This window comes from Monodelphis domestica, chromosome 2 (assembly GCF_027887165.1).
Source record: "Monodelphis domestica isolate mMonDom1 chromosome 2, mMonDom1.pri, whole genome shotgun sequence".
Lineage (NCBI taxonomy): Eukaryota > Metazoa > Chordata > Mammalia > Didelphimorphia > Didelphidae > Monodelphis > Monodelphis domestica.
In genome coordinates this window covers 324,423,605-324,435,958 of record NC_077228.1, presented here as the reverse complement: position 1 = coordinate 324,435,958, position 12,354 = coordinate 324,423,605, and the positions used below count along the sequence as shown (strand labels likewise).

The 12,354-nt window shown below is 37.7% G+C and overlaps 1 protein-coding gene across 2 annotated transcripts in view; it reads right to left on the bottom strand.

The window, feature by feature from the left end:
* The window catches only part of KCNQ5 (potassium voltage-gated channel subfamily Q member 5), a 702,995-nt gene that overhangs the window by 76,801 nt on the left and 613,840 nt on the right, over positions 1-12,354 (bottom strand). For both annotated transcript variants that reach the window (XM_056818502.1, XM_056818503.1), the window contains one exon: positions 8,579-8,799. In XM_056818502.1, the coding sequence (XP_056674480.1) occupies positions 8,579-8,799 (221 nt within the window). The remainder of the gene's footprint in view (positions 1-8,578; positions 8,800-12,354) is intronic.

The window sequence follows — 12,354 nt, the reverse complement described above, 5'->3', positions numbered from 1 at the left end:
TCTCTTCTCTCCTGGGGCTACATGCTTCCCTGAAGGGGTCTCAGAGATGTCCAGGACTTTTCTCCTGGCAACCTAATCCAGGCTTTTGGGTTTTGATTCTCTGTCTGTCTGTCTGTCTCTGTCTCTCTGTCTGTCTCTCTGATCTTCTAGCTATGGTTTTCTCTGTTACTTGTGGCACTTTTCTCCTTTGAAGACCATAGGTAAGAGTGTGGTTTAGGAATACAATTAGTCACAACGTTATCAATCGTCCTCAAATGGTTTGCAACGGGGATGTTTCTATTTTCTGTAGGCAGACCTCTATGTCAGATTAAAGTCCTCATCAGGAGATGGCAATGAGTGGCTAGGCCAGTGCCCAACCTTTCCTACATATTCATCCATCACCTCTTCAATAGTTGCCTACAACATGCTAAATGAAGCAATATATATATATATATTAATATATATAAATATAAATATAAAATATATAAAATACTATATATAAAATATATATAAAACTATATAAATATAAATATAAAAATATATAAAAATACTTCTCCAAAGTAGAACTCAGAGTCAGCCCCGATGCCTAGAAAACCTGGATTCAAATCCCTTCTTTGGCATTTACTAACTTTGAGACCCTAGGCAAGTCACCTCTCAATGCTTTAGGTCACCCTGTAACACTAGAAGTAGCCTGGGGCCAACAAAGTGGCTCAGTGGATAAAAAGCCAGGCCGGGACCCAGGAGGTTCTGGGTTCAATTTTGACCTCAGACAAGTCCCAGCTGTGTGATCCTGGGCAAGTCACTTAACCCCAGTTGTTTATTCTTTACCTCCCTTCTGCCCTGGAACCAAGTATTGATTCTAAGAGGAAAGGTAAGGATTAAAAAAAAGACTTTAAGTGGCCTGCAGAGTTTCTTAAAGTAATAAAATCCTAGATTAGTCCATATCTTTATATGGAAGATACCGAGATTGTTTCTTCTTGGAAGAAAATATTTTTTTATCATAAAAGTTTGTGGAAACTTTTTTTTTAATAGACAGTGAAAATATGAACATTCATTTTTGAAAATGATAAATAAATGCTGTGTTTTCATGGGGAAAATGACAAATTGCAAATAAAAAATCTAGGTTAGGCTGTGCTCCAGGGTGACTATCTTCATTAAAACAAAAAACTGGCTGATTTGGGCAAGGCAGCTTCAATTACCCAGAATGACTGATTCCATTATTGATTTAGGTATTTGAAGTAGCCACTGCCTGGAGCCTGGCAGCTTTGCCCCAACTGCTGATAGCAAATTTAGAATAGGACAGGGTTTGGCTTCTATCTCTTCCAGTCAACCACCAGGCCAGCCTTCTTTGCACAGCAATATAAATAACCTCCATTCAAAGTGGAAGAGATGGATAGATAGGCAATTTGCCTTGGCCATGACCCCTTCTACCATATTGGCCAAGACAGATAGTGGCTTCCCTAGAGGCAGATCACATGAAACCAGCTGAGTGGTTGGCAGAAACATTCCAAATTCTTGGTTAGCTTTGCTCTGCTTCCCTGGGTGGCCTGTATTAAATATTCCCCAAAGTAAATGATCCTGGCTCAGTGAATCTATTTCAGAGGACTCCAACCAATACAGCTGAGTTTTACGATGATCAGATAAATAAATATACAGCATTTCCTTTCCTCATCACTTACCTTTGGGGAAGTGTGAACACATCTAAGAAATTTTCCCTTAACTCTTCCCTTTGTTTTGCTGGTGGACACATTGGCAGAGGGCCACTGAAACTGCAAGTGGTGTCAGTAAATTTAACAATAGTCCTAAATAATAATAGAATCAATTTGGCCAGAGGTGGTAGCATTGTTATTATAGGTAGTAGGTATTTGGAGCCACTGGAACATTATTTTAATCCAATCATGTGCCATTTCTTGTCGATTCACATTTGTCCATTTCTCTCAAGTACCACCCTAGTTTAGAACTTCATTGCCTTTCCTCTGGACAGTAGCCTTCTAATTGGTCTTGCTACCCTTGGTCTTTCTTTAATCTAATTCATTCTCCACACTGTAGACAAATTGTGACTTCCCAAAAGGCAAATCTGATCATATCCCTTCTTCTTCCCCTAACCTTACTCCCAAGCTTCAGGGACTTTATAGTGTATCTAGTAGAAAACCCAAAACATCTGTGTCACATTAAAAATCCCTTATCTATCTTTTTAGTTTAATCACATATTACCGTCTCTTTGATTTTGCATTCTAGCAAAACTTAAAAAAAATAATATTTTGACCACTGTCTTTTGTGCCTGGAATGAACTTCCAAACTCTTGGAACGTTGACTCCCTTTAATTTAAGGCTTAGTTCAAGGCTACCTCTTAGACAAAACCTTTCCTGGAACCCCAAATTATTAGAACTCCTCCTCTTGTGTTTACTCTGGATATATTTTGTATTTAATTATCTGTGTATATGTTGCTCCTCTCTCATCCCAGAATATAAATATCTTGAAGAGGAGTGCTTTTTCTTTAAAAATTTAAATCTCTAGAGCAGTGATGTTGAACCTTTTAGAGACTGAGTGCCCAAATTTCAGCCTCATGCTGCATGTGAGCTTCAACCTTACCCCAGACAGGAATGGGAGGAAGAGCTCCCATTGGGCTGCCAGGCAGGGATGGGGATGATGTCTTCAGGCTTGGTGGAGAGGGGGAAGGGAGCAGCCTCGTCTGGCATGTGTGCCAGCTCTAGAGCATAGTACAATGCCTGACACATAGTAGGATTCCAATAAAATGCTTGTTGAATTGCATAGTGGTTAAAAGTGCTGGACTTGGTATCAAGCAGAGCCAAGTTCAAATCCTGTCTAACAATTACTAACTATGCATTACTTAAGACAGGTTAATTTCTAAGCCTCAGTTTCTTCACTGTAAAATGGAGATAATAATAGTACTTATGAATCAAATGAAATCATATATGTAGAGTGCTTAGCATACCTTAAAGTGCTATATGAATGCTAGTGATTATTATTAATTATAGAAGCTGGGAGAGATAAATTAATAGGATGTAGATAAGGAAGGGATATGCCCCAATTCCTTAAACATGGAGTTGGCAGCTTATTTAGCTAATAAACACTTTAGTGTGTTTGTTTTAAAAAATGCTATGTACAACATAAACAATAGTTTCAAAAAAACTCACTAAACTAGCTTCAACTTATTGATGGCAAGATTCAGTGGTTTGTGAAATCTCAGGTATAATACAGAACCATGAGAAATATCATAGGGAGAAATCCATGGCAAGTACCAGTTCTGTATGAGTGATGGGTATGCCAGGTGCTCCTGTAATAGACTAATGAAAGAAGAAATCTTTCATGAGCGGAAGGCAAGGGAGACACTTGAGAATTTATCTCTACCAGTGAAGGTCTCAAGAGAAACTTTATCCAGAAAACACTGTGCTGAGGCCTATATATATATTCTTCTCCTGGGCAAGGGGTGGTTTTTCTGCAATGGATGTGGCAAGACTACATGGCCACTTGCCAAGGATGTAGCAGAAAGAATTCACACTTTGGTGGCAATTGAACTGAATGACCTCTAAGCTCCCTTCCAACACAGAAATTTTCTGATTCTGAGAATGAGAAAAAGTTGGGTAAAAATAATTGGAGGAAAGGAGTACCAGGGTATGGTTGAACAATGTAGCCTAATTGCATTCTGAAGAGGCCAGTAAATAACTTTTTTTTTTTCTATGTCAGGCATATACTTGAGGGAAAAAAATCTAGACCTTTATCTAACCCCCCTTTCCCCCTCTTTATCAAGCACAGCACATCATAAAAGCTATTAAATATAATTTTAAAATTGTGTCATATTGGTATCTTTTTGTGAAGCCAATAGCCAAGTGTGTATTGGAGAGAAAATTAATTTGAGATCTCTGAATGGAAGTTACCATGTAATGGAAAAGTGTTTCTCAAAGATGGGCTAGATTCTGGGGTTTGTGTAATGGCTAATTTTGTGCTTATTTCAGAGGTCAACTATAAGATGGTTCTGAAAAATCAGAAGTTAAAGGATTCAGAAGATTAGATTTTTTTTTTTCCTCTGGAGCTACACAATATTTCATGAAAAGGGATCATAAAGGGGAGTAAAGCTTTTACCTCAGACTATGTACTATCAAGGTATGAGGGGAGTTACTATATCTTTTATCTCATGTATATCTCCCACTGTGCCTAGTATGGTGCTGTCCATATGGCATGAAACTGACAAAAACTTGATGAAATTAATAGAATCTACTCTACTGGGAGTTTTCCTAAACTCCCTGAATATAGGCTCTTCTCCTGAAGCAGATAAAATCTGTGGGACTGGATTCAATTCAATTCAATTATTTCATTTATTAAGCCTGTGCTTTGTATGGAGCACTGTGATAGGAAGTGGTGGGGGACAAAAATAATTTAGGTAAGACTCTACGTCAAGGGTTCTTAAACTGAAGTCCACAAACTTGTTCAATTATTTTTTTTTGGATAATTATTTCAACATAGTTGGTTTTTTTTGTAATCCTATATATTTTATTTTATGCATTTAAAAACATTATTCTGAGAAGCAGTCCATTGATTTCTCTAGATTGCCAAAGGGGTTATAAACACACAAAAAGGTTATGAATTCCTGGCAGGTAGAGGCATTATTTTGGTAGGTAGACATACAGACACGTAGGACCAGAGGGGACCCTTCCCCATTTGATAGAAGTGGCTGTTGGTAGTGAAGTAGTAGAAGTGGAGACATTGAGAGGTAGTAGGTAGTGACTGCTCTTTATTTTTTTTAAGTACCTTTTCGGTGTCCTGTGGCTAATTTAAAAGGTAGGTAAGAAATTCCAGAATAATAGTAATATTTTTTCTAACATGTTCTTCTACTTCTACAACTAACAAGTTTTAATGACTTCTTCAGTCAATCCCTACTTAGATTTTTGCTCATACATTTTTCAAAATTGTCAGAGAAGTCATCATTGGTTAAGTCACAAGTGCAGCTCAGAAAATCAAGGTATTAAGATTGAAAGTGTTTTTAGAGGTCATCCAATTTAACTTCTCACTAAATGCATGAATATTTTTTGCCACATCCATAGGTCCAAACTTTGTTTGAACACCTCTAGTGTTCAATTCCAAGAACTCATAACAGTTACTGAGTTCTAATAGTTTCAATTGTTAGAATATTTCTGTTGGAAAGTTCTTCCCTTACATTAAGTTGAAATTGGTACTAATTCTACCTTTTGAACAAACCTATTCCCTCTTTCAAGTGATGAACTTCTAACTCTTTGGAGATAGGCAATATGTCAGGATATAAAGATCACACAGAATAGGAATCCTTGGGAGATACCTAGTTTATCCCAGGCTGCCACTAAATAGCTGTCATTTAACTCTCTTGAGGCTCTAACTTCTTAATATATAAAGTGAGATTCCAGGATGAGATCATCTCTAAAATTCTAAATCTTTAAATTTTATACTTCTCTGATTCTATGTGTCACCTAAGTCTTCTGTTCTCCAGGTTCTTGGCAGAAGAACCTTTGGTTTCTTCAACTTCTCATAAGAGAGTTTATACACCATTTCCCCTGCTCTTCTCTGGATATACTTTAATTTTTCAGTAGTTCTTCTAAAATGCATCACTCATAACTGAGCATCATTGTAGTCGAGGCAGGGCTGTAAAGGCAGAGCCGTAAGGGTTAAAGCCTCCTCTTCTCCCTGCTTAGGCTGCATAGTCAAGGTCGTGGGTTGAACTGTGTACGACCTGCCCAGCTTCATGCTCAAGGTTGGAATAGTCAGCAGAGGGAGGATTGATAAGGTTTGTGAGAAATTGTGAGAGACTGTGGGAAACTTGCTTCTCTATCTTTGTTTGGAATCCTCTCGGTTCTTCCTGGTGCCTGGCAGGTAATGTCATGAATTCCTATGAATCTGTCCAATTATTGGTTCCTGCTGTTGCTGGGCGGTAACATCATATCTTCCTGTGTGTCTTAACCCATATATGCTTTGTGTGAACCCAATAAAGCTTGGTCACTATCCATTTTCATATTGCGTTCATTCGTTACTCTTCATTTTGTTACCCCAAGTAAGGTCACACAGGGCTGGCCGACCTTGGCGCTGAGCCTTACAAAAACATCATAGTACAGATATGCCTCTGACCAAACTCAGAGCAAAGTGGAGTGATATCTTTTGGTAAATACTTCTAGGACACAATTAGGAAGTATCAGGAAAAAAAAATCAAGCTTTAATTACTCAAGTTTAGCTGGAGCTGGATGACCAGTGTAGAGAGGTGTAAGAATAAGGGTAAATCTAGAATAGTGTTGATCATCATCCTCAGGAATGAGGATTGAACCTTTGGTTAAAACGAAGTTCCAGATGAGGAAACTTGGTCTCTCAGTGCAGGCTGGCACCCTCTCTGCAATTTCCAGACTTAGAGAGTTGTTGGGAGTTCTAAGAAGCTAAGTGACTTCCTTAGGGTCATATAACCAGTATGTATCAGAGGTCTTGAAGTCATGTTTCTGGTTTGGAGGCCAATTCTATCCACTATATCAGAGGTGTCACACATGCAGCTATTCATAAATATATATATATATATATATATATATATATACACACACATATATATATCCTTCAAAACTCCTGATTATGGCAAAATCCAGATTAAAACATAACTCAGAAATATTTACTAAAATAAGTAAAAATACAATAAAATATAGATAATATTAATATGTAGATTTCCAGGTAAATGTGTAACTTGCAGGGATTCTTATATGTGGTTTAGTGGTCCCCTTATCTGAGTTTGATACTACTGTTCTGCATTATTATTTCCCTCCAAGCACAAATGTGTGAAATTAGATTAAGAATGAACATCAAAGGGCAGCTGGGTGATTCAATAGATAGAACACCAGGTCTGGAATTGGGAGGACCTGGGTTCAAATTTGATCTTATATACTTTCTATGTGTGTGACCCTGGGACTAGTCTTTGTCCTTCTATTTTAGAGCTATTACTAAGACAGAAAGTAAGGGTTTAAAAAAAAAAGAAGACATGAAGATGAATTCTGAGGGGAAGAAAAATCTCAAACCATGCAGCCAGAAAAGTGTGTAGGGATGGGAAATAGAGCAGAACTAGCCACTTTGCTTGTTTATTGAATAAATAGATTCATGAATATTTTTAAGCATCAGTTCATGAAGGCAACCTTTTCTTTTTCTGCTTTTTGCCCACACATTTAAAGCAGAGAGAGTAGCACCCAAAGCTAATTTGTTGTACTTTAAGGTTGTTTCTGAGAGGAAGTATAGGCCATATGATTCAAAAATTCACCAGGCAAATAGGAGAGAGGTTGGATGGTAGGGGCAGATTATCAACTGAAGTCATTGTTTTTTGCTAGTTTGAGCATTAAAATAGAAGGGAAGGAACCTGTGTTATGGTTATTTTTTTCAGAAGGGTCTGGTTTTTTATGATACCATTTGGGGTCATCATGGCAAAGAATGGTTTGCCATTTACTTTTCTCGCTCATTTCATAGATGAAGAAACTGAAGCAAATAGGGTTAAGTGACTAGCTCAGAGTTAAATACCTAGTAATTACCTGAGGGCAGATTTGAACTTATAAAGATGAATCTTGATTCTAAGCCCAGTGCTCTATCGACTGTGCTACTTAGCTGCCCAAGGAGAATATAGAGGGGAGTTAAACTCCTCTCTCTGTTAATCATACCTGTGTTATCTTGGAAAAAAGCCCCTTATCCTCCCTAGTTTCCACATCTATAAAGAGAAAGGGTTGGACCAGATCTTTCAGGTCTCTTTTAGCTCTAAATCAGATGCTATGGATACATTCTAGGCTTGAGGGACAGTTTATTCAAAAGAATAGAGAGAGAGAAGGACTGTGATGTGTGGAAGGCCAATTAACTTTTATTTTTCCCTCATCAAATAGAAAAGCAAAATGTTTTATAAAAGCAAACACCACATTCCACTCAAAATGTAATGGCCAGCAAGTTCACTTGTCTTGCTGTAAGATGATCAATTGGGATACATTTAATTCTTTGTTAGATGGAAAATTCTATACCACTCACTATGTGCTTGCCTTTGATTTACCTTGGAAGATCTCAAAAGGGTCATCCAGCATTAATCTCTCTGAGGGGGGTTGATTTTATGATCAGAAGTGGTAATGGTGTCTACCTTATTTTGTAAGTGCCTAATGTTGGAGAATCTACCTACTACACAGGAGAGACTTACTCAGCACTGTACAAAGTTAATGGCAGCCTAAAAAGTAGAAGTCTGATTTGAAGCAACAGAGACCAAAAGAAAGCCCACACTGATCCAGACAAAGTTTTGTCTGAGGAATAACTGATTTTTTTTGGTAGTAGATATAAAGTAGGAGCTAATGAAATAAAAATTCTTTTTAGGTCATTTTCTTTGAAGTGTTACTTTTATTTTTTGACTACTGAAACTGTTTAAAAACATAAAATTGTATTCTTTTATAAGTCTTTCAAAGTCCCAAAGGCAGAGAATGATTTTTGAATGAAGACAGAGGATTCTCTCCTAAGGGTTATTTCTGCCTTTCTTCAAAGAGTTTTTTGGAGGATTAATTATTTAATATGATCTTCTTCTATCATATATCACCTATGAAATGGGCATAGGGAAATAACTCACCATCTATTACTGGCTTTGGCTGAGAACTTTTGAGACGCAGGGAAGGTCGGAAGCGAGTTCGATCATTGAAACTCCAGCTTTTTTGCACTTTGGTTGGGCTGCTTTCAGCTGTGATGTCCGTGCTTGGCGATCGCCGGTCTCCCACTGATGCTTGTCTACTCTTGATACTCTGACCTCTTGGGCTAGCCATCCGGACTCGTTCTTTAAAACTCAGCTTCTGACTGTGAGAAACAGATGGGGTGTTTTATTACAGCTCAATGCATTTCTTCATGTTCATTTGGAAAAATAATAATTTGAGTCACCTGTACGCAGTGCATGTCTTAGGCAGTATAGCAATTCAAAAAAGGAAAATTTGTTCCCCACCCCACACCCATCCTAAAAAAACGAAGGCTTTCCAATCTGTGTGATTGTACGCCCTTGAAATCAATCACATTTTGTAGGCAGTCCCTTTCAGATTAACTGTAGAAAGGATTAAAACAAAACAGCAATTTGGAGAAAATCCAATGGAAGGGAACCATTGAAGCCAGTTCAGTTTTGACTTTTAGGACACAGGCAGGTCGTTTTTGTGATGGCTTGAACTTTAGAGAGTTTTCATATTTATTTCCTGTTCAGGAGCAGGGTTCAGTGCATTTCTAATCATTTCTACAGGAAAACAGGGAAGACAGTTATTGATATACTTATATATTTTTTGCATGCTGATTCTTTTGCGGGCAAGGTTATGATATCGAGAGATTCATGCATTTTCATGACAGCTGGCAATGCTGCATACATATTGTCAGACAAACAACACTCCACACTTCACATTTCCTTTAGGCTGACATTCATTTGTGTGAGACAGACAACAGGCAAGAGAGAACAGCTCTGAGATGTAATGAGGATGATGACCAATTAACAGAAATGTGATGCTATGTTCCATGTTCACTAACACAATTTCCTGCTGTTAAACAGGTTATTGATTTGCTGTGGCAGCTACTGGTAAATTATTCCTGGCAGGGCAGCCCAGTTCTCAAGTGCCAGCAAGGTTTGCATTATCAGTGACTGATAGAAGATGGACTTTTAAAATATCAGACCCAGGAAGTCACATGCATGTATAGGTAAGGCATTTCTCCTCCATCCACGTGCTTGGTGACTCGCCCTGGTGTTCATTTGTATACCTGTGAGTCATCCATGCTTTGCCCTGTTTTGGTGCATCTTGAGTACTGAATATCTCTCTGTTTGGTTTGCTTGAGTGTTCCACCCAGAAAATAGCCAGAAGCATATATGGGAGGGTGACACACAGCGCGTTGTGTAGGAGGTGCACAAACTTATGTTTTGGCTTTATTGGATAATGGCATTGCAGGTTCAAGGTAGAGCTCCTGGAAGTCCCATGAGTTCAGAAATCATTTCATTGGGTCTAACGGGAGGCTGCTGTGTCACAACCTTTGGAAGGTATGAAGATGGGTGGGGGAAAGAGGCATTTTTATTGACAAGGGTGGTCCAACTACTCATGAAGTGGAGGCCTTGTCTTTTCACTTACCGCAAGGTCCATTGTCCCAAACTGCAGCATGCCAACAGCAAATGTGTTTAGTGGATATGTATTTTGTAGCTAACGAGAAACAGTAACATTTCTTTTTTTTTTTCCATGCCTAGTTGCTTAACAGATGATACGTTAAGGAGACACAACATTTTATGTGTGCTTATACAGTATGAGAACAAATCAAACCATGGACTCCTGAGGTCATGAAATTCTGGAGAACAATCGACAGCTTGACCATGCACTTGACTGCTCTTCATTTGGAATACAAACATGGCTGAGTCTAGCATGAATGGCTGAAGTAGAGGGAGTAGGGGTGGGAGACACATGCAAAGAACATGCTGGGCAACTCTGTGAAGGGGGACTGTTTCAAGAATTCTTTAAAACAATCACATCAGTAACAAGATTTCGCTGTGCTTGGTAAACCACATTTTCTAGGCGGTAGATTACCTTATGAAAAAACAACTAATGTAAAATACCTGCATCTCTATTGCCTCACATACTACTCTATTAAAGTCACTAATAGTAGGGAGAAAAAAGACCCACCTCAGTGGATAGGAATAAAAATGTCGCCTCTTCCTCACATAAGATACTAATGAATCCTGATAAACCAAATCCTACAGTTCCTCTGACCCTCAACTCACCCTTTCTGTAGGAAAAAGGAAGCAAGCGTTCAGCTCATAGTGCTCCGGTTCAAATCATCTTTTAATTTCAGGACATTTGCTTAATCACTCACATTTATGACTAGTCCAGGAAGCTCACATTGGCTATGGTGTATTCACCGAGATTAATGAATGGCTCCAGTGATACATTACTATCATTACATATGTCATCTCTTTACTTAATTTAATTCCATTAACTTTTTCAGGTTTATAGATGGCAGTTAGCATTGAAACTTGGCTTTAAATGAAGTAAAATAATTTTTCACAAGTTTTCTAGTTTTGTCTCTTTCTAGTACTTGTTAAATGAATAGATGAGGCAGTAAGGAGTAATGCATAGAGAGGCGGCCTTGATGTCAAGAAGGCTTGGGTTCAAATCCTATCTCTGACTGTATAAATTGTGCAACCTCTTAATGCTCTTGGAGGCTCTCTATAAGTGGCAGAGAAGGTGTCAACCTGTATTAATACAGAGAATTTTCTTGCCAGGAAGTTTCCTATGCCAATGAGAGCACAAACTCAGTCCCTAGCTCTGTCCCTTTCTAGTCCTGTTTCTTGTACTAATTAAATGAATGGGAAACTGATAGAAAATAGCAAGTCAAGAAAAATATGCATCTTATTTGTTGGTTTCTTATTTTGGCTCCTGCAAGGTAAAAATAAACAGTAGAAACTATTTGTTTCATTTAGTCAACTCTGGTTTTCATAAGACAAGAAATGATTAGTTTAAAAATGAGCCATTGTGAAAACAGGGTTCAACATTAACTGTAAAGCAGAGAGAAAAATGGGTCATATTTCAGTGGAATATTATTTCATTCTCTGAATCCTGGCAACCAAATGGAATTGTGATGAGGGTGATGGATATGTCTCCATGTACTCTGCTTTTTGACCTTTTTGCACACTCAACAGCTATTTTACCAAGGTCTTACATGAACACAAGTTCTATATTCTTCAAGAAATTATTTAGAAATAAATTCAACAATACGAAACTGTCAAGGATATGGAATTTCAAAAGACCCACTATTGTCTTTTTCCTTTCCCTAAATGTATATTAAGTATTTGTATATATTTACATAAATATATAATATAAAATATTAAATAAAAAATATACGAATGTATATTAAGTAAAAGGGCTAAATTCTAATCTCCTGATAGGCAGCATTTTCCTTTAGAGCAGGGGTCTTTACATTGGTATGGTTTATTATTATTTTTATAATTATGATATCTCAATATAATTGCTTTTCTTTTTAATCTGAGCATATTATATATTTAAAAACATTATTTAGAGGAGTCCATAACCTTCACCAGCCTACCAAAAGGGTGCCTGACACAAAAACATTAAGGACCCCTCTTTTTGAGGCACAGATCTAGACCACTTACTGCCTTTATTAGTCAATCTATTTTTCCTCATGGAAATTAATAGGGCTTCTTGATTAGGCAGCTATTACACTGATTAGGGAGCTATTACTGAAGAGTACACTGATTAAGATTCAGGCTTTCTACTGGTTTAGTTAAGGATTTCACTCTTTTCTTAAGAGTGAATTAATTTTTTAATCTGTGATAAAAATGATCAAGGATCCCCATCCGCCACCTCAAGAATATTTACATAA